Source organism: Oncorhynchus kisutch, linkage group LG30 (genome assembly GCF_002021735.2).
Source record: "Oncorhynchus kisutch isolate 150728-3 linkage group LG30, Okis_V2, whole genome shotgun sequence".
In the NCBI taxonomy this organism is placed as follows: Eukaryota; Metazoa; Chordata; class Actinopteri; order Salmoniformes; family Salmonidae; genus Oncorhynchus; species Oncorhynchus kisutch.
The window spans coordinates 24,790,115-24,809,194 of NC_034203.2; the positions used below are offsets into that span (position 1 = coordinate 24,790,115).

At 42.3% G+C, this 19,080-nt stretch overlaps 1 protein-coding gene across 2 annotated transcripts in view; it reads right to left on the minus strand.

The window, feature by feature from the left end:
• Window positions 1-19,080, minus strand: part of LOC109875018 (oxysterol-binding protein-related protein 1-like) — a 48,397-nt gene that overhangs the window by 2,825 nt on the left and 26,492 nt on the right. For both annotated transcript variants that reach the window (XM_031810778.1, XM_020467143.2), the window contains 10 exons: window positions 14,773-14,848; window positions 13,433-13,567; window positions 13,192-13,289; window positions 12,811-12,993; window positions 12,425-12,532; window positions 12,125-12,214; window positions 11,521-11,647; window positions 9,007-9,123; window positions 8,430-8,553; window positions 8,229-8,319 (listed from right to left, as the gene is read on the minus strand). In XM_031810778.1, the coding sequence (XP_031666638.1) occupies window positions 8,229-8,319; window positions 8,430-8,553; window positions 9,007-9,123; window positions 11,521-11,647; window positions 12,125-12,214; window positions 12,425-12,532; window positions 12,811-12,993; window positions 13,192-13,289; window positions 13,433-13,567; window positions 14,773-14,848 (1,149 nt within the window). The remainder of the gene's footprint in view (window positions 1-8,228; window positions 8,320-8,429; window positions 8,554-9,006; window positions 9,124-11,520; window positions 11,648-12,124; window positions 12,215-12,424; window positions 12,533-12,810; window positions 12,994-13,191; window positions 13,290-13,432; window positions 13,568-14,772; window positions 14,849-19,080) is intronic.

Below are 19,080 nucleotides of genomic sequence, written 5' to 3' on the forward strand. Positions count from 1 at the left end.
CAGGGAGTACAGCAGGGAACTAGGCATGCACACCTGAGGGGTCCTAGTGTTGAGGATCAGTGTGGTAGATGTGTTGTTGCCTACCCTTACTACCTAGGGGCGGCCCGTCAGGAACTCCAGGATCCAGCTGCAGAGGCAGGTGTTTAGTCCCAGGGTCCTTAGCTTAGTGATGAGCTTTGTGGGTATTATGGTGTTGAACACTGAGCTGTAGTCAATGAACAGCATTCTCACATTGCTGTTCGTTTTGTCCAGGTTGGAAAGGGCAATGCGATTGAGTCATCTATGGATCTGTTGGGGCAGTATGCGAATTGGAGTGGGTCTAGGGTTTCCGGCATGATGGTGTTGATGTGAGCCATGACCAGCCTTTCAAAGCACTTCATGGCTACTGACATGTGTGCTACGGGGTGGTAATTATTTAGGCAGGTTACCTTTGCTTTTTGGGCACAGGGACTATGGTGGTCTGTTTGAAACATGTAGGTATTACAGACTCGGGCAGGGAGAAGTTGAAAATGTCAGTGAAGACATGCTTGAAGTACACGTCCTGGTAATCCGTCTGGCCCCGCGGCTTTGTGAATGTTTACCTGTTTAAAGGTCTTGCTCACATCGGCTACAGAGAGCGTGATCACACGGTCGTATGAAACAGCTGGGGCTCTCAGTGTTGCTTGCCTCGAAGCGAGCGTAAAAGGCATTTAGCTAGCTGGATTTCCCTTTGTAGTCCGTAATAGTTTTCAAGCACTGCCACATCCGACGAGCATCAGAGCCAGTGTAGTAGGATTCAATCTTAGTTCTGTATTGACGCTTTGCCTGTTTGATGGTTCATTGGAGGGCATAGCGGGATTTCTTGTAAGCGTCCGGATTAGTGTCCCGCTCCTTGAAAGCGGTAGCTCTAACCCTTAGCTCAGTGCGGATGTTGCCTGTAATCCATGGCTTCTGGTTGGGATATGTATGTACGGTCACTGTGGGGGAGACGTCGTCAATGCACTTATTGATGAAGCCGGTGACAGGTGGTATACTCCTCAATGCCATTGGATGAATCCCGGAACATATTCCAGTCAGTGCTAGCAAAACAGTCTTGTAGCATAGCATCTGCGTCATATGACCACTTCCGTATTGAGCGAGTCACTGGTACTTCCTGCTTTAGTTTTTGCTTGTAAGCAGGAATCAGGAGGATAGAAGTATGGTCAGATTCGCCAAATGGAGGGCGAGGGAGAGCTTTGTATGTGTCACTGTGTGTGGAATAAAGGTGGTCTAGAGTTTTTTTTCCGGGTGAGACCGAGTCAAGACCGAGGACCGGGAGGGGGAGAAGGGTTCAGAGACAGAGTCAAGACCTCAAGACCGAGACCAAAAAAATGCAAGCACAATTCCAGACCATGAATGTAATTTTGTTAAATCACCACCATAAGATTTCAAAATGTCCAGTATTTCTGTGTTCATATTTCAGAACAACACATTGATTCTTAAGACATTAAGAATAGTGAAAAAAATGCATGCTGCGGGAAAATAGAGCCACTACAAATTATTACTAACCAAACACAGTGGGGAACAATGGGCCTTCTATGCCTTCAGAGAAGCATTTATAAAATAATAATTATAATAATTATATTATTTTCAATTATGTTCTGATTTAATCTCTTCGGTTTTTGTTGGAAAGGTTTAACACCGAAGAGAAAAAAGATCCAATCATGATTTTTCTTCACTTGTCTTTGGGGAGGTAAATCTAGCTAGTGTTAGGGTTTGTTTCCTCGTTTCCTTATCAATCAGCTACTCATTGGTGAAATTAGCATTATGACAATATCTTTAATTAAATCATTCAAAAACCTTTATTAATACAATTGCAGACAGAAGTTGACAAACAGGAACATATCATGAATGTTTCTGAGTAAGTTCTGCCCCCACCAAAAGGTCTCCAGTGGTTTTATTAAACCCTAAGTCGCGCCCTGATGATGTCACTGCCTACGTCATCATCCTCTACTCCTGGGACCTAAACCATGCCTACAAAGCTGTATAAACAGGGCCTTTATTGTTAGCTAAACACTTAGCAGTAAATGTCCCCTTCCCCCAAAGTTGATTTATTGTGGAATGTTTACCTAGTCTTATCTCCTTCACTCCCCTGCAGAGTTCTGTCTAAGTCACACATTTCTAAGAGAGGCCTCTTTATAATGAGGCAGAAAAAGAGAGAGAGAAAACTAAAATACAAATGTAGAACAATACTAAACTTCTACAATGAATATATGTATATATTGTTAATCAGTAGTCTAAAAGGGGGGTCTTATAACCCCTCCCCTTCTATTAATAAAACATAAGCATAATACATTTTTCTAATGCATCAAACATTTTGGTACAACCCTTTTCATGACCCCTAGGTGAACCGACACTAGCTAAAATCAGCCATTGGCTAAGCCACTAAAAGCTAGATAAAGGCATCTGCCATTCAATTGTATAAGGGCAACAGTGATAGTGTAATCACATTTTGACTTAATGGATGGGATTGTTTTTACAGAAATGTATGGAAACATTTGCCTTCTTGAAGGCCAATAGGTCACTATGCAATAGCGCGCAGTAGTTTTCCTACAGGTCTAGCTACTGTAGCTAGTTATTGTTGTTGCCTAGTTTGCAGCAGCTGTAGCAGATGTTATCAAAGAGGATGTTGCTAATTTGTTAGCTTCTCCCTTTTCAAGAATAACTTTCAACAAGAAGTTAAGTTTCAAATGATCATCATCTGATGTTTTTTTTTTATAGCAGCACACTTTCTGTTGTTAGCCATCTCTTCCAAAATAGCTTGTGTGTGAAACGTTGTTGCATTTAAAGTGGAATTGACAGCATTTTAGCAACATGAAATCTACTTCAAATCTGTTCACATACACCCCCAGGACGAATTACACTTTTTTATGACAAGCGACCACTTAGATATGGTCATGTTTTCATACATTATTAAAATGTTTGGATATTACGTATACTAAGGCACCATGACACCACTGGCCCTTCGTGTTCTACAAATAGTGCACTCCCCTACAGGAGTGCGCTGGTATTACGGTTGCTGTCCTTTCAGAATTACGAACCTGTCACACACTGAAGGCCTATAGGTTCACCACTGTACGAATCTGTCACACTGAAGGCCTATAGGTTCACCACTGTAATAACCTGTCACACACTGAAGGCCTATAGGTTCACCACTGTACTAACCTGTCACACACTGAAGGCCTATAGGTTCACCACTGTACTAACCTGTCACACTGAAGGCCTATAGGTTCACCACTGTAATAACCTGTCACACACTGAAGACCTATAGGTTCACCACTGTACTAACCTGTCACACACTGAAGGCCTATAGGTTCACCACTGTACTAACCTGTCACACACTGAAGACCTATAGGTTCACCACAGTACTAACCTGTCACACACTGAAGGCCTATAGGTTCACCACTGTACTAACCTGTCACACACTGAAGGCCTATAGGTTCACCACTGTACTAACCTGTCACACACTGAAGGCCTATAGGTTCACCACTGTACTAACCTGTCACACACTGAAGGCCTATAGGTTCACCACTGTACTAACCTGTCACACACTGAAGACCTATAGGTTCACCACTGTACTAACCTGTCACACTGAAGGCCTATAGGTTCACCACTGTAATAACCTGTCACACTGAAGACCTATAGGTTCACCACTGTACTAACCTGTCACACACTGAAGGCCTATAGGTTCACCACTGTACTAACCTGTCACACTGAAGGCCTATAGGTTCACCACTGTACTAACCTGTCACACACTGAAGGCCTATAGGTTCACCACTGTACTAACGTGTAACACACTGAAGACCTATAGGTTCACCACAGTACTAACCTGTCACACACTGAAGGCCTATAGGTTCACCACAGTACTAACCTGTCACACACTGAAGGCCTATAGGTTCACCACTGTACTAACCTGTCACACACTGAAGGCCTATAGGTTCACCACTGTACTAACCTGTCACACTGAAGGCCTATAGGTTCACCACTGTAATAACCTGTCACACACTGAAGACCTATAGGTTCACCACTGTACTAACCTGTCACACACTGAAGGCCTATAGGTTCACCACTGTACTAACCTGTCACACACTGAAGACCTATAGGTTCACCACAGTACTAACCTGTCACACACTGAAGGCCTATAGGTTCACCACTGTACTAACCTGTCACACACTGAAGGCCTATAGGTTCACCACTGTACTAACCTGTCACACACTGAAGGCCTATAGGTTCACCACTGTACTAACCTGTCACACACTGAAGACCTATAGGTTCACCACAGTACTAACCTGTCACACACTGAAGGCCTATAGGTTCACCACTGTACTAACCTGTCACACACTGAAGGCCTATAGGTTCACCACTGTACTAACCTGTCACACACTGAAGGCCTATAGGTTCACCACTGTACTAACCTGTCACACACTGAAGACCTATAGGTTCACCACTGTACTAACCTGTCACACTGAAGGCCTATAGGTTCACCACTGTAATAACCTGTCACACTGAAGACCTATAGGTTCACCACTGTACTAACCTGTCACACACTGAAGGCCTATAGGTTCACCACTGTACTAACCTGTCACACTGAAGGCCTATAGGTTCACCACTGTACTAACCTGTCACACACTGAAGGCCTATAGGTTCACCACTGCACTAACCTGTCACACACTGAAGACCTATAGGTTCACCACAGTACTAACCTGTCACACACTGAAGGCCTATAGGTTCACCACTGCACTAACCTGTCACACACTGAAGGCCTATAGGTTCACCACAGTACTAACCTGTCACACACTGAAGGCCTATAGGTTCACCACTGTAATAACCTGTCACACTGAAGACCTATAGGTTCACCACTGTACGAATCTGTCACACACTGAAGGCCTATAGGTTCACCACTGTAATAACCTGTCACACACTGAAGACCTATAGGTTCACCACTGTACTAACCTGTCACACACTGAAGGCCTATAGGTTCGCCACTGTACGAATCTGTCACACACTGAAGGCCTATAGGTTCACCACTGTAATAACCTGTCACACACTGAAGACCTATAGGTTCACCACTGTACTAACCTGTCACACACTGAAGGCCTATAGGTTCACCACTGTACTAACCTGTCACACACTGAAGACCTATAGGTTCACCACAGTACTAACCTGTCACACACTGAAGGCCTATAGGTTCACCACTGTACGAATCTGTCACACACTGAAGGCCTATAGGTTCACCACTGTACTAACCTGTCACACACTGAAGGCCTATAGGTTCACCACTGTACTAACCTGTCACACACTGAAGGCCTATAGGTTCACCACTGTACTAACCTGTCACACACTGAAGACCTATAGGTTCACCACTGTACTAACCTGTCACACTGAAGGCCTATAGGTTCACCACTGTAATAACCTGTCACACTGAAGACCTATAGGTTCACCACTGTACTAACCTGTCACACACTGAAGGCCTATAGGTTCACCACTGTACTAACCTGTCACACTGAAGGCCTATAGGTTCACCACTGTACTAACCTGTCACACACTGAAGGCCTATAGGTTCACCACTGTACTAACCTGTCACACTGAAGGCCTATAGGTTCACCACTGTAATAACCTGTCACACACTGAAGACCTATAGGTTCACCACTGTACTAACCTGTCACACACTGAAGGCCTATAGGTTCACCACTGTACTAACGTGTCACACACTGAAGACCTATAGGTTCACCACAGTACTAACCTGTCACACACTGAAGGCCTATAGGTTCACCACAGTACTAACCTGTCACACACTGAAGGCCTATAGGTTCACCACTGTAATAACCTGTCACACTGAAGACCTATAGGTTCACCACTGTACGAATCTGTCACACACTGAAGGCCTATAGGTTCACCACTGTAATAACCTGTCACACACTGAAGACCTATAGGTTCACCACTGTACTAACCTGTCACACACTGAAGGCCTATAGGTTCGCCACTGTACGAATCTGTCACACACTGAAGGCCTATAGGTTCACCACTGTAATAACCTGTCACACACTGAAGACCTATAGTTTCACCACTGTACTAACCTGTCACACACTGAAGGCCTATAGGTTCACCACTGTACTAACCTGTCACACACTGAAGGCCTATAGGTTCGCCACTGTACGAATCTGTCACACACTGAAGGCCTATAGGTTCGCCACTGCGCAATCATGTCTGTAATAGATACAGTATAAAGGCTGTTAAGATAATGTTTCAAGAAAGGAGTGTATATATTTGGCCTGGTGAAGCGGTTTAATGGGCTGAATGAATAGAAGCTGATATAATTATGAGTTTTTTACTCCGCTGGTCTCGGGAAGAAATTATGAGTCCTCACTGTCCAAGACCGAGTACAAATGTATCCAATAAGTGGTCGGTCAAGTGCTACAACACTGCCCATAGTCAATAAATCACCTTTGGCAGCGATTACAGCTGTGAATCTTTAAGAGCTGTGAAGTCTCTAAGAGCTTTGCACACCTGGATTGTACAATATTTGCACATTATTCTTTTAATTTTTTTAAAAGTTCTGTCAAGTTGGTTGTTGAACATTGCTAGACAGCCATTTTTCAGTTTTGCAACAGATTTAAGCCAACTTAATTCAAAATTGTAACTAGGCCACTCAGGAACATTCAATGTTATGGTAAGTGACTCCAGTGTACAGAGTATACAGAACATTAAGAACACCTGCTTTTTCCATGACATAGACTGACCAGGAGAATCCAGGTGAAAGATACAATAGGAAGGTTTTCCTAATGTTTGATATACTCAGTATATATTTGGCCTTGTCTTTTAGGTTATAGTCCTGGTGAAAGGTGAATTTATCTTCCAGTGTCTGTTGGATAGCAGACTGAAGCAGGTTTTCCTCTGGGTTTTTGCCCGTGCTTAGCTCTATTCCATTCTTCTCCGTGCTTAGCTCTATTCCATTGTTTTTTATCCTGAAAAACTCCCTAGTCCTTTCCGATGACAAGCATACCCATAACATGACGGTAATTCAGTGGTATGTTGGATTTTCCCCAAACATAACGCTTTGTATTCAGGACATAAAGTTAATTACTTTGTCAGATTTTTTGCAGTTTGACTTTATGCAAAAAGGATGCATGTTTTGGAATATTTTTATTCTGTACAGGTTTTCTTCTTTTAACTCTGTCATTTAGCTTAGTATTGTGGAGTAACTACAATGTTGTTGATCTATCCTCTGTTTTCTCCTATCACATCCATTAAACTCTTAACTATTTTATTGGTCTCATGGTGAAATCCCCTAGTGGTTTCCTTCATTTCCGGCAACTGAGTTAGGAAGGACAGTGACTGTGTTTATTGATACACCATCTAAAGTGTAATTAATAACTTCAACATTCTCAAAGGGATAGTCAATGTCTTCAAAAAATTTTTTTACCCTTTGCACGGCATTGGAAAACCTCCTTGGTCTTTCTGGTTGAATCTGGGTTTGAAATTCACTGCTCGACTGAGGGACCTTAAAAATAATTGTGGGGATGTGTGGAGATGAAGTAGTCATTCAAAAATCATGTTAAACACTATTATTGCACACAAAGTGAGTCCATGCAACTTATGTGGCTTGTTAAGCAATTCTTTACTCCTGAACTTATTTAGGCTTGCAATAACAAAGGGGTTGAATATTTTTTGACTGAAGACATTTCAGCTTTTCATTTTTAATTAATTTGTAAAAAATTCTAAAAACGTAATTCCAATGACATTATGGGGTATTGTGTGTAGGCCAGTGACACCAAATATTTATTTAATGCATTTTAAATTCAGGCTGTAACAACAAAATGTGGAAAAAGTCAAGGGGTGTGTGAATACATTCTGAAGGCTTTTCAGGAGTCAACTACATTCAGGTTGTGCAGATGCATGATCAGTGTTTCAATCAATGCATTTGCTGCCATTCTAAAGCTGTCCTGAGGGAGGCAGTGTAGGGCAGCATTCAAACAGTGAACCACAACAACAACCAAAAGACACAGCAGACAAGCAGAGCCAAACCTGGGGCCAAGAGCTGGGTTCCTTCACAATGACAACACGGGGGAGAGCAAAACACACAGCACATTATGACACAAATGTGGGATAATTAGCAAAGCAGGCCTAGCATAGTGTTAACATACATCCAATGAGACTTTTGCACAGCAGAAGCAAAGGTTCCAGGAGGTGAAGAGGACCCAATCACTCACCTTGTTTTCCATTCCTCGGTTGATTTGGAGCGATTTTTCCGGGACAGTCTTTGTTTCTCCTCTACCCTCTTCTTCTCTGCACTTGCCGAGTCTGAGAAATATTTTAACATATCAAAATATAAATGACTGAACACCAGATGTGGACACAATGCTTTGATCATTCACAACAACACAATGCCCTATATAACTTTACCACCATACCTATGTCTCCTTTCTCCATGTGTCTGATGTCAGGCCTGAGTCGACAGTCTGTGGGGGGTAGGACACCCTTCATGCCTTCCTCCAGCTCATTCAGCTGCATGGCAAATGTGGAGAAAGCATAGAACTGCGAGAGAGAGAGAGAGAGAGAGAGAGAGAGAGAGAGAGAGAGAGAGAGAGAGTGGATTCAACAAATCAATAACTGAGTCAAACTGACAACCAGTTGAATCCGTCAAGAAGGGTAAAATATCATCAGTACATCCCAGATTTCTGCTTCTTAGTAATCCTCCTAATACAGTACTCTATTATGCCTGTGATCCCTTCAGTTGTCTGGTCGGGGAGCTATCCCCCAGAACTGCTCTTGTCCCATTATCTCTCACCCCCTGCCGCTCCTCCCCTCTCACCTCTGCAGAGTTGTCTGGTCGGGGAGCTATCCCCCAGAACTGCTCTTGTTCCATTATCTCTCACCCCCTGCCGCTCCTCCCCTCTCACCTCTGCAGAGTTGTCTGGTCGGGGAGCTATCCCCCAGAACTGCGCTTGTCCCATTATCTCTCACCCCCTGCCACTCCTCCCCTCTCACCTCTGCAGAGTTGTCTGGTCGGGGGGCTATCCTCCAGATCAGCTCACTTCCTGGGATGACCTGGACCGTGTCTCCGTCAGGCAGGGGCATCTCCTCTGGCTCCTCGTCTACACTAGTCTGGAGGGACAGACACACACGCAACCTTCAAACAGGAATGGCTTACAATAGCTACAGTGCCTTGCGAAAGTATTCGGCCCCCTTGAACTTTGTGACCTTTTGCCACATTTCAGGCTTCAAACATAAAGATATAAAACTGTATTTTTTTGTGAAGAATCAACAACAAGTGGGACACAATCATGAAGTGGAACGACATTTATTGGATATTTCAAACTTTTTTAACAATTCAAAAACTGAAAAATTGGACGTGCAAAATTATTCAGCCCCTTTACTTTCAGTGCAGCAAACTCTCTCCAGAAGTTCAGTGAGGATCTCTGAATGATCCAATGTTGACCTAAATGACTAATGATGATAAATACAATCCACCTGTGTGTAATCAAGTCTCCGTATAAATGCACCTGCACTGTGATAGTCTCAGAGGTCCGTTAAAAGCGCAGAGAGCATCATGAAGAACAAGGAACACACCAGGCAGGTCCGAGATACTGTTGTGAAGAAGTTTAAAGCCGGATTTGGATACAAAAAGATTTCCCAAGCTTTAAACATCCCAAGGAGCACTGTGCAAGCGATAATATTGAAATGGAAGGAGTATCAGACCACTGCAAATCTACCAAGACCTGGCCGTCCCTCTAAACTTTCAGCTCATACAAGGAGAAGACTGATCAGAGATGCAGCCAAGAGGCCCATGATCACTCTGGATGAACTGCAGAGATCTACAGCTGAGGTGGGAGACTCTGTCCATAGTACAACAATCAGTCGTATATTGCACAAATCTGGCCTTTATGGAAGAGTGGCAAGAAGAAAGCCATTTCTTAAAGATATCCATAAAAAGTGTTGTTTAAAGTGGTGGCTACCTGGGAGACACACCAAACATGTGGAAGAAGGTGCTCTGGTCAGATTAAACCAAAATTGAACTTTTTGGCAACAATGCAAAATGTTATGTTTGGCATAAAAGCAACACAGCTCATCACCCTGAACACCCCATCCCCACTGTCAAACATGGTGGTGGCAGCATCATGGTTTGGGCCTGCTTTTCTTCAGCAGGGACAGGGAAGATGGTTAAAATTGATGGGAAGATGGATGGAGCCAAATACAAGACCATTCTGGAAGAAAACCTGACGGAGTCTGCAAAAGACCTGAGATTGGGACGGAGATTTGTCTTCCAACAAGACAATGATCCAAAACATAAAGCAAAATCTACAATGGAATGGTTTAAAAATAAACATATCCAGGTGTTAGAACGGCCAAGTCAAAGTCCAGACCTGAATCCAATCGAGAATCTGTGGAAAGAACTGAAAACTGCTGTTCACAAATGCTCTCCATCCAACCTTACTGAGCTCGAGCTGTTTTGCAAGGAGGAATGGGAAAAAATTTCAGTCTCTCGATGTGCAAAACTGATAGAGACATACCCCAAGCAACTTACAGCTGTAATCGCAGCAAAAGGTGGCGCTACAAAGTATTAACTTAAGGGGGCTGAATAATTTTGCACGCCCAATTTTTCAGTTTTTGATTTGTTAAAAAAGTTTGAAATATCCAATAAATGTCATTCCACTTCATGATTGTGTCCCACTTGTTGTTGATTCTTCACAAAAAAATACAGTTTTATATCTTTATGTTTGAAGCCTGAAATGTGGCAAAAGTTCGCAAAGTTCAAGGGGGCCGAATACTTTCGCAAGGCACTGTACTTATTGGGTCATATCAAGGGTTTTCACTCCAAAACTAGTTAAAGGTTGCTTAAATACCACTCATTCATGAGCATGGAGCAAAAGGATCCATTTCAGGCAACATTTTCATGGTGTGAAAGCAATGTGTTAAGTGCCAAATTTACCATAAACCTCATTGTAATCTAGCAGCATGATTTAATTTGAAATGTTTCTTCAACAATGTGCGCTATTAAGAATTTACTATTTATGTATTGCTCAGTTTACTAAACTCTAATCAAATATTCACCTACCTATAACACACATTGTTCAATAAAAGTTTGAAATGAAATCACACTGCCAGATTACAAGGAGGTTTATGGAAAGGTATTTTAAGTATCTGCTAAATCACATTTTATTGAAATCTGGTGCCCGATGGCACAGTCGATGACGTGACACGCAACCATTGGTTGATGCATGCAATGTCTGAGCAGGGGAATGCTACCATGGTGTTTGGACCACGAAAATGTCACCCTTAGTGGCTTATTGAGTAATATTTATTTCCATTTATCATCTGAATCTATGAATAGTACTGAACAGCACTGGACTGACATAAGGTATAGTATATAGCTTATTTCACGTAGCAGATAAGGAAAATTATTCAAAGATTATAATAGTTACATAATCACCCCAATGGGGCTCGAGGCACTTCCTTGTTTTTGATATGGTGCGTTTCTGATTAGTGCATTTCATACTGTACCTGCATGTTGCTTTTCTTCTCCTCTGAGTTCTTCTTGTCAGATTTCTTATGAGCATCAAAAGTGTCAGCGTCCACAGTGTATAAGCACTCGGTCCATTTACCGTAGATGGCACAGAGCTTCTTTTTGCTGCAGACACAAGCGTCACACGGAGCCTCAAAATGTGTTGTAGCCTTTTCTTTGGTAATTAGATGTTCCATCAGTGAGGAACACAATCCGGAAAGAATCAGGTTGTAACATTTATTTTTAAAAAGGTGCAATATGCAGAAATCGCATTTCCTGGTTGCTAAAATTCAGCTAAAGCTGGTGTACAAAACCGAAAGTAAAAGACACAAAAATGAACCTTAAGAATGGGAAGTATAGAAATACAGCACATAGAAGAGATATAGTGCTTCTTAGATTTGCTTTCAATGAGAATGACATATCTATAACTGACAGTGCTAAGTGTATTTGGTTGGGTCACCCAAAAAGCTACATATTGCAGCTTTAACCTTTATTTATCCAGGGAGTCCCATTTAAGGTCAGGATACCTTTTTACCAGGGAGACCTGGCCAGCAATGCAATACAAAAAACCTTCAATTCGTAACAAAAGAAAAGCCACAATACCTTTTATCTAGAATGTAGCCCTCCACTTTGTGCAGCTCTTTGCCAAAGAGGCCACATGGTTTGAATATCAGGCTGCATCTCTCTCCGGTCCTGTCACAGAAAGACAAGGCTTTGTTTTCATATTCTCGTTCACTATTTCCCACTGTGAGACAATGCTTTCAAACAACTACCATGTAGCTGCTCAGTCTATCTCCTTTGTAATGGCAAGTATCTGTCCCAGTTCTGTTACACTGCTCAATCACCTGGAAACAAATGTGGATCCACACTACTGCACACACACGGCAAGGTAGTCTCCCTTACTTGTGGTTGATCACCTCCACATTGCCGTACTGCTCGATCCACAACTGGCCCACGATGATGTTGTGGACACAACAGGTGGGGTTTGTCCAGGTGTACGCTTCGTTGTATCTGCAGAGACAGAGAACATGTCATAGCAGCAGATAATCTCTCACCAAACCACTTCCACTTAGAGATGCCAACTCATACCAAACTACTCCAGGGAGATTACAAATGTCCTTTAAGCTTCAATTGTTTAATTTCATCTAGCCTTCAGAAAAAACTCCCAGAATAGATTTGTTACTAGCTTTACTGGGAGATAAAGGCCAATTCGAGAACACTCCAAGACAAACCCTCATTGAGGGAACGCTACATGTACACTGTGGAGGGAATCTCAGCTCCAGACTCACTTGGGTAGCTCCAGGCTGATGATGCCTTTAGGCTCCGCCTCCACACTCTTGCCCCAGAACTTGAGTTTGGGGTAAATGGAGCCGTGGAACAGGAAGTCCTCCTGCAGGCCCTCAGCATGGAAGGCGCTGACGGGGGGGTGGTGGCTAACCTGCTCCGACATCCACCTGAACCCTAGGTCCTCTCTGAAGGGACAGGAGGGAGGAGGTTAATGGTACATACTTAGCCATCACCTTCTGTCTTCAAATGTCTTCAGACATCTGACATGTTGAGATGTATTTTGATGAGAGGTATTTTGAAGACGTCTTGAGTCACAAACTAGTACGACTAGTGGTACCAGACCAACTCACAACAAATACAGAAAAGTCAACTTAAGGTCAAACCTGATGAGCTCATAGGTTTCTCCCAGTAGTGGGTTGAAGGGTTTTCCCGTCCTCTCCCACTGTGAAGCTACAGCAGACACAGCAAATGCTGCAACACACTGAAACAATCACAGATGAACAGAAATGTGTAATGTTAGTGGTTATAGATGAGCACAGCAAAAAGAGTAGGTACTATGGCTGTAATTATGAGTGAAGACTCGTGTGTCTATCTAAGAGGATGATGATAATGGGTGCTCGCTACCTTCATCCTCTCCATGGAATCTGTGGTGGTGTTCGCTTGGTGGATGAGGTACGTGTGCTCCATGTACTCTGTGAGCCGCTGCAGGAAACTAAGGGGCTCGTTTAAGATCACCGGCATTGCTATCTTAGACAGCTCCTGGTTGGGGACAGAAGAGAGGAGCCGAAGAGTCAAAGACAGGGGTAAGGAAACACACAAGCAATGATGTTCATTCACAGCCCACACAGACAAATATACACTGAATGTACAAAACTTTAGCAACATCTGCTCTTTCCATGACATAGACTGACCAGGTAAATCCAGGTGAAAGCTATGATCCCTTGGAGTCAACATGGCCCAGCATCCCAGTGGAATGCTTTTGACACCTACCTTGTACAGTAGAGTTCATGTCCCAACAAATTGAGGCTATTCTAAAGGCAAAAGGGGGAGTGCGACACCCTGCGAAAGTGCCATTATTGATGGCGACTCTGGAGCAATTAGGGTTAAGTGCCTTGCTGATTGATACATTTTACCTAGTTTGCTCAGGGATTCAAACTTCAGTTATTGGCCCAACGCTCTAACCGCTACGCTACACTGGCAACAGAATGAAATTCCCTGTAAAGCACACAGAATGGTGTTTCGATGAGAGGTGTGAAATAACATCAGCAAAAAGCTATAGTCTAGACCCCAGCCTGGAACACTGTTTGACACCAGTACTGACTGGTCTCTGGAGTGTCATTAAAGGCCCACATTTCAGCAGGAACCCTGGGCTAAAATAATAGAGTGCCATGGATCTAACTCATTAAGCCCCATATATAGGACAAACATAGTCAAGGTAGTTTCTCCATTGCCAATGGTGGCATCTTCCTCTACACCAGAGCTGTGTCCCAAATGGCACCCTATTTCCTATGAAGTGCATTACATTTTACCAGGGCCCATAGGTCAAAGTATTGCACTACATAGGGAAGTGTTGCCATTTGGGACACAACACAGGATTCGGTGGGAATCAACCCTTTTAATTGGTGGATATATAGGAAGTGTAGACTGTAGATCTAATCAAATTTCATCCAGGAAGTGGAGAGAGGGTATTAGGATCCCTACAGACCAGAGTTTTTTACAGCAGGGTTTCTCAAACTCAGTCCTGGAAATCATGTTTGTTTGTGTTTGAATTCTTGGCAGAGAGAAAGTCATGTTCGCTCACTGTTTCATTTAAACTTTTCTGGGGGGAACAGGAAACAGTGAACAAACATCCCTTTATTTCTTTGCCCAGCCTGATACATTTGTATCCAGCTCTGGTGCTTTTTGGGGTGTGCCAACACTGTACTGTAGTTTTCTTTAAATAAATAATGAGTGTGAATTCTCACCATGCCAATGCATTTCTTCAGGATGCTCCAGATGCTGACATCATTCCTGGAGAACATGGGCGCTGGTAAAGACGTTCTGTGGGATAGAACAGAAACGGTCAAATCTAAATGTAGTACTCTCACTGGATCAGACACAGTCCTTGTTTGTATTCTCCTGACCCTGTGTCTTAGCCTGGTCCCAGATCTGTTTGTGCTGTCTTACCAACTACTATAGTTAACTCCTATGGTCATTGTCACGCCAAACAGCACAAACAGATTTGGGACCAGGCTAGGAGACAGTGTCAGGAGAATACAAACAAGGACGATGGTGACAGAGTAATTGATGAGGGGTTTAAGCCAGAGTCTCTTACAGTGGCATACTTCCACGAGGAGGCCTAGATGTAGCTACTGTATAGATAAGTCACAGGCTCTTCCTCCTACATTTTAGCAACACTCCAGGCATTCACATTTATCAGATAGTGGTACAGTATCTTGTTGTTGTTGGTGAGGTGTGACTCCACTTTTTAAGTATGTGCATTTGCATTTAAGCTTGTGTCCCTGGTTTTATGTGATGTTCTCGACTTTGTTCATGGAGAACCATGTTTAGTATATACAACTACGGTCTTTAACATTGTGTCTTCAGGACTTTTAACATTTTGGCATGTTTCTAAAATGAAATTGGTCACCATTTAGTTATGCAAACAGCTGTATTACATTAACCTCATCTGGAATATCAGCGAGGGCTTGACGTACTATTTGGAAACTGAGTTGCCTCGTCTTGCCTTGCCATTAGGAAACAGAGTTACCTGACACCCGACAGCTAACGAGCTAACTGTAGCTGCTGCGGTCAAGCCTCGTGCAATAACCATGATTAAATGGGAGAGTGGGCGTGTGTTCCTGTGTGTGTGTGTGTATGTATGAATTAGTGGTGCACGGGTCAGCTGTTTGTTCACCCGCACGCAATTGCTAATAACCCATCTTCAATGGCCCGACTAGATGTGAAAATCTGAAGCCCACACCCGACCTTAACCCGCAAATATAGAAAATGTGATGTAGACTACAGAGACGGCCTAACTATTTTTTGCCTTGGGGTGCAGGATTTCTTTTTTGCCTCATTTAGATATGTTTCTGCTTATAATTTCCGACATATTGGTAGTCTATTTGTTAGTCAACTTGTCTATAATTAGATACATGCAGCTTCTCTTATGTCATTATATTTTGCCATAGAAGACTAAATAAACCCTTGCTTATGAGAATAATGTCATAAATTATAGATTGAATGCTTCAATCTAGTTGACATCAGTAAAGATTTCTGTCATGTCCGCTTCTTTCGCAGAGCAAATACGTTTAGGGACAGGGGAGAAGATGTAATTACTCAAAATAGAACGCTGTGAAAACAAGACAACATTTTTCTGATAAGATTTCAGTTCAACTTGGATGCATATTTTAGGAGGCTGAAATACTATCTGCTTTTATGATGCTAAAAAAAGAGCACCTCTACACTCAGTCCCAAACTACGCATTCGCATTCTCTCAAGATGCTGAAAGAGTCAAAATGTATATTTGATGTATAATTTTACTGCAAGAAATGCTTAATTCTGCAGAAATAATATTAAGACTATGTGAGAGGTTATAGACCTACAGTGAGTGTCCAGATTTCAGTTTCCATTTAACCCATCTGAACTGTATGCTACAGTTTCCTTGACGTGCCATAGGGCTATTTGAAGACCACGTCGTGTGGCTGTCAAATTGTTATAGCACCTCATAATCATCACACTTTTACCACTTCACCAAATCTTTCCCAAACATGAGTTCTGGCCCTCCTTTTTCTTTATTTTCAACTCTCCATTTCACAGCTTTTTATTTTATTGAATTAAATTCCGACATTGTCCTTTTTGCCTCAGTCGATCAATGTTAACTTTCACTACCCGTTCCCAAAAGCGTTTGGTGTGTAGGCTATTAGTATGCCAGTATGCCAGTCTCAAAATAATGAAAGAAAAACCTCAATGTTGCCTATAGATGCACAAGAATGATACATTTATGGATTTTTTCATGGATTGTTTTCTCTTTATTCAACACGACCGCCACACACCGGCCCTTCATCCACACTATATTTCATGACCTAAACCCACCTGCCCCGGGCTGCGGGTTATGAGTCAACCCGAGCATCACTAGTATGTGTGTATGTATGAGTCAGACGGTGTGTTTGCTCAGAGAGGAGCAGAGAAGCAGCTACATACAATGAATACTGACGCTCCAACTAAACAGACGCAACAGGCAATTGAGAGAAGGAGGGAGAGGAGGAGAGAGGGAGATTGAGGAGAGATGGAAAGAGGAGGGCCGTAGGGATACATCTTAACCCTCTCTCTTATCAATAGCGGAATGAGCAGGCCAGTGGAGCATGGCGGAGCAGTACTTCTGTCGGCTACACAACACAGCATAACATATTAGGCTGAATGAACTGACTCCTCCTGTAACTACGTACACTCAGTCTAAAGCGTCATTCACTTCCCATAGCTATGTTTTACATTTCCTGTCCAATCAAATCAAACCTAAATATGCCTTTTCGCATAATCAAGGATTTATCGTACGCTTGTGGGCCACAGAAGATCACAAAAGTGATTACAAAATGAGGTATCAAATTAAAAACTAGGTCTCCTTAACATACTACAGTATGGTAGAACATTTTTATTCATCTACTCAAAATACACAATAATGATAACGCAAAAAACGGTTATTAAAAAAAAAAAGATCTGAGCAAAAAAAAAAATGAAATATCCCATTTAAATAATTATTCAGACCCTTTACTCAGTACTTTGTTGAAGCACCTTTTGCAGAGCTTACAGCCTCGAGTCTTCATGGGTATGACACACAAGCTTGGCACACCTGTATTTATGGATTTTTTTTCTCCCATTCTTCTCTGCAGATCCTCTCAAGCTCTGTCAGAATGGATTGGGAGCGTCACTGCACAGCTATTTTCAGGTCTCTCCAGAGATGTTCGATCGGGTTCATGTCCGGGCTCTGGCTGGCATTCGTGAACTTCAGCATGACTTTGATTCAATTCAGAAATCACTTACAGATCTTAAATTAGTGTTAAATACAAGTAAAACCAAGCTGATGCTGTTCTCTAGGTCACATAATGTTGACCCTGAGGACCTGCATATCTGTGCTATAAATGGAGCCCAAATTGAGCTTCTTTCTCAGTATAAGTACCTGGGTGTCTGGATTGATGACAAGTTATTCTTTGTAACGCATATAAAAAAAATCTGACTAACAAGCTAAGATCCAAGATTGTTTTTGTTATATCGAAATAAAATGATGCCTTAGTATTAAAAATAGGAGAAAGGTTGTTTGAACAAAGCTTCTCCCTGTATTGGATTTTGGTGATATTGTTGACAAGAAAGCGACAACCTGTTTTAAAACCCTTGCACGCAGTCTACCATTCAGCAATACATTTTATCACCGGGGACAATTTTAGGACTCATCATTGTAGTCTGTATAAAATGTGGGATGGACCTCTCTGTCGGTAAGAAGAAAGCTGCATTCTCTTTTATTTATCAAGCAATCTTACAGAAACCCCCTCTATATGTAACATCATTAATTAAGTTACCAATCCCGTTCACAGGAATGGATAACACTAGAGATCCCTCTAGTCTCCACAGATTTGGGAAAATCAGCTTTTTGCTTTTATGCCCCTAATTTGTGGAACAATCTGCAAAGTTCACTGCAGTTAGATGTGCTGGTGTTTCTCAGTGTCACGTTCTGACCTTTATTTCCTGTGTTTTGTATTTAGTTAGTATGGTCAGGGCGTGAGTTGGGTGGGCAGTCTATGTTTGTTTTTTCTATAATTTGGGTATTTCTATGTTTCGGCCTAGTATGGTTCTCAATCAGAGGCAGGTGTCATTAGTTGTCTCTGATTGAGAATCATACTTAGGTAGCCTGGGTTTCACTGTGTGTTTGTGGGTGATTGTTCCTGTCTTTGTGTTTGCACCAGATGGGACTGTTTTAGGTTTTCTCACATTTGTTGTTTTTGTTAGTTATCTCATGTGTAGTTTCTTTATCAATTAAAGACTATGAATAACCACCACGCTGCGCTTTGGTCCGCCTCTCCTTCAGATGAAGAGAACCATTACACTCAGGTAGTTTAAATGATTGATTGGGGGCGTCTATGTAGTTGAATGTGATTGCTTTTATTAAATGTCTATTAATATATATTTTTTTATTGTTTTATACACATGTACGTTGTTTTAATATTCTGTTTTTCTTGTAATGTGTACAGGGCTCTGGTAAAAGAGATTTTAATCTCAATGTGACTCCCTGTTTAAATAAA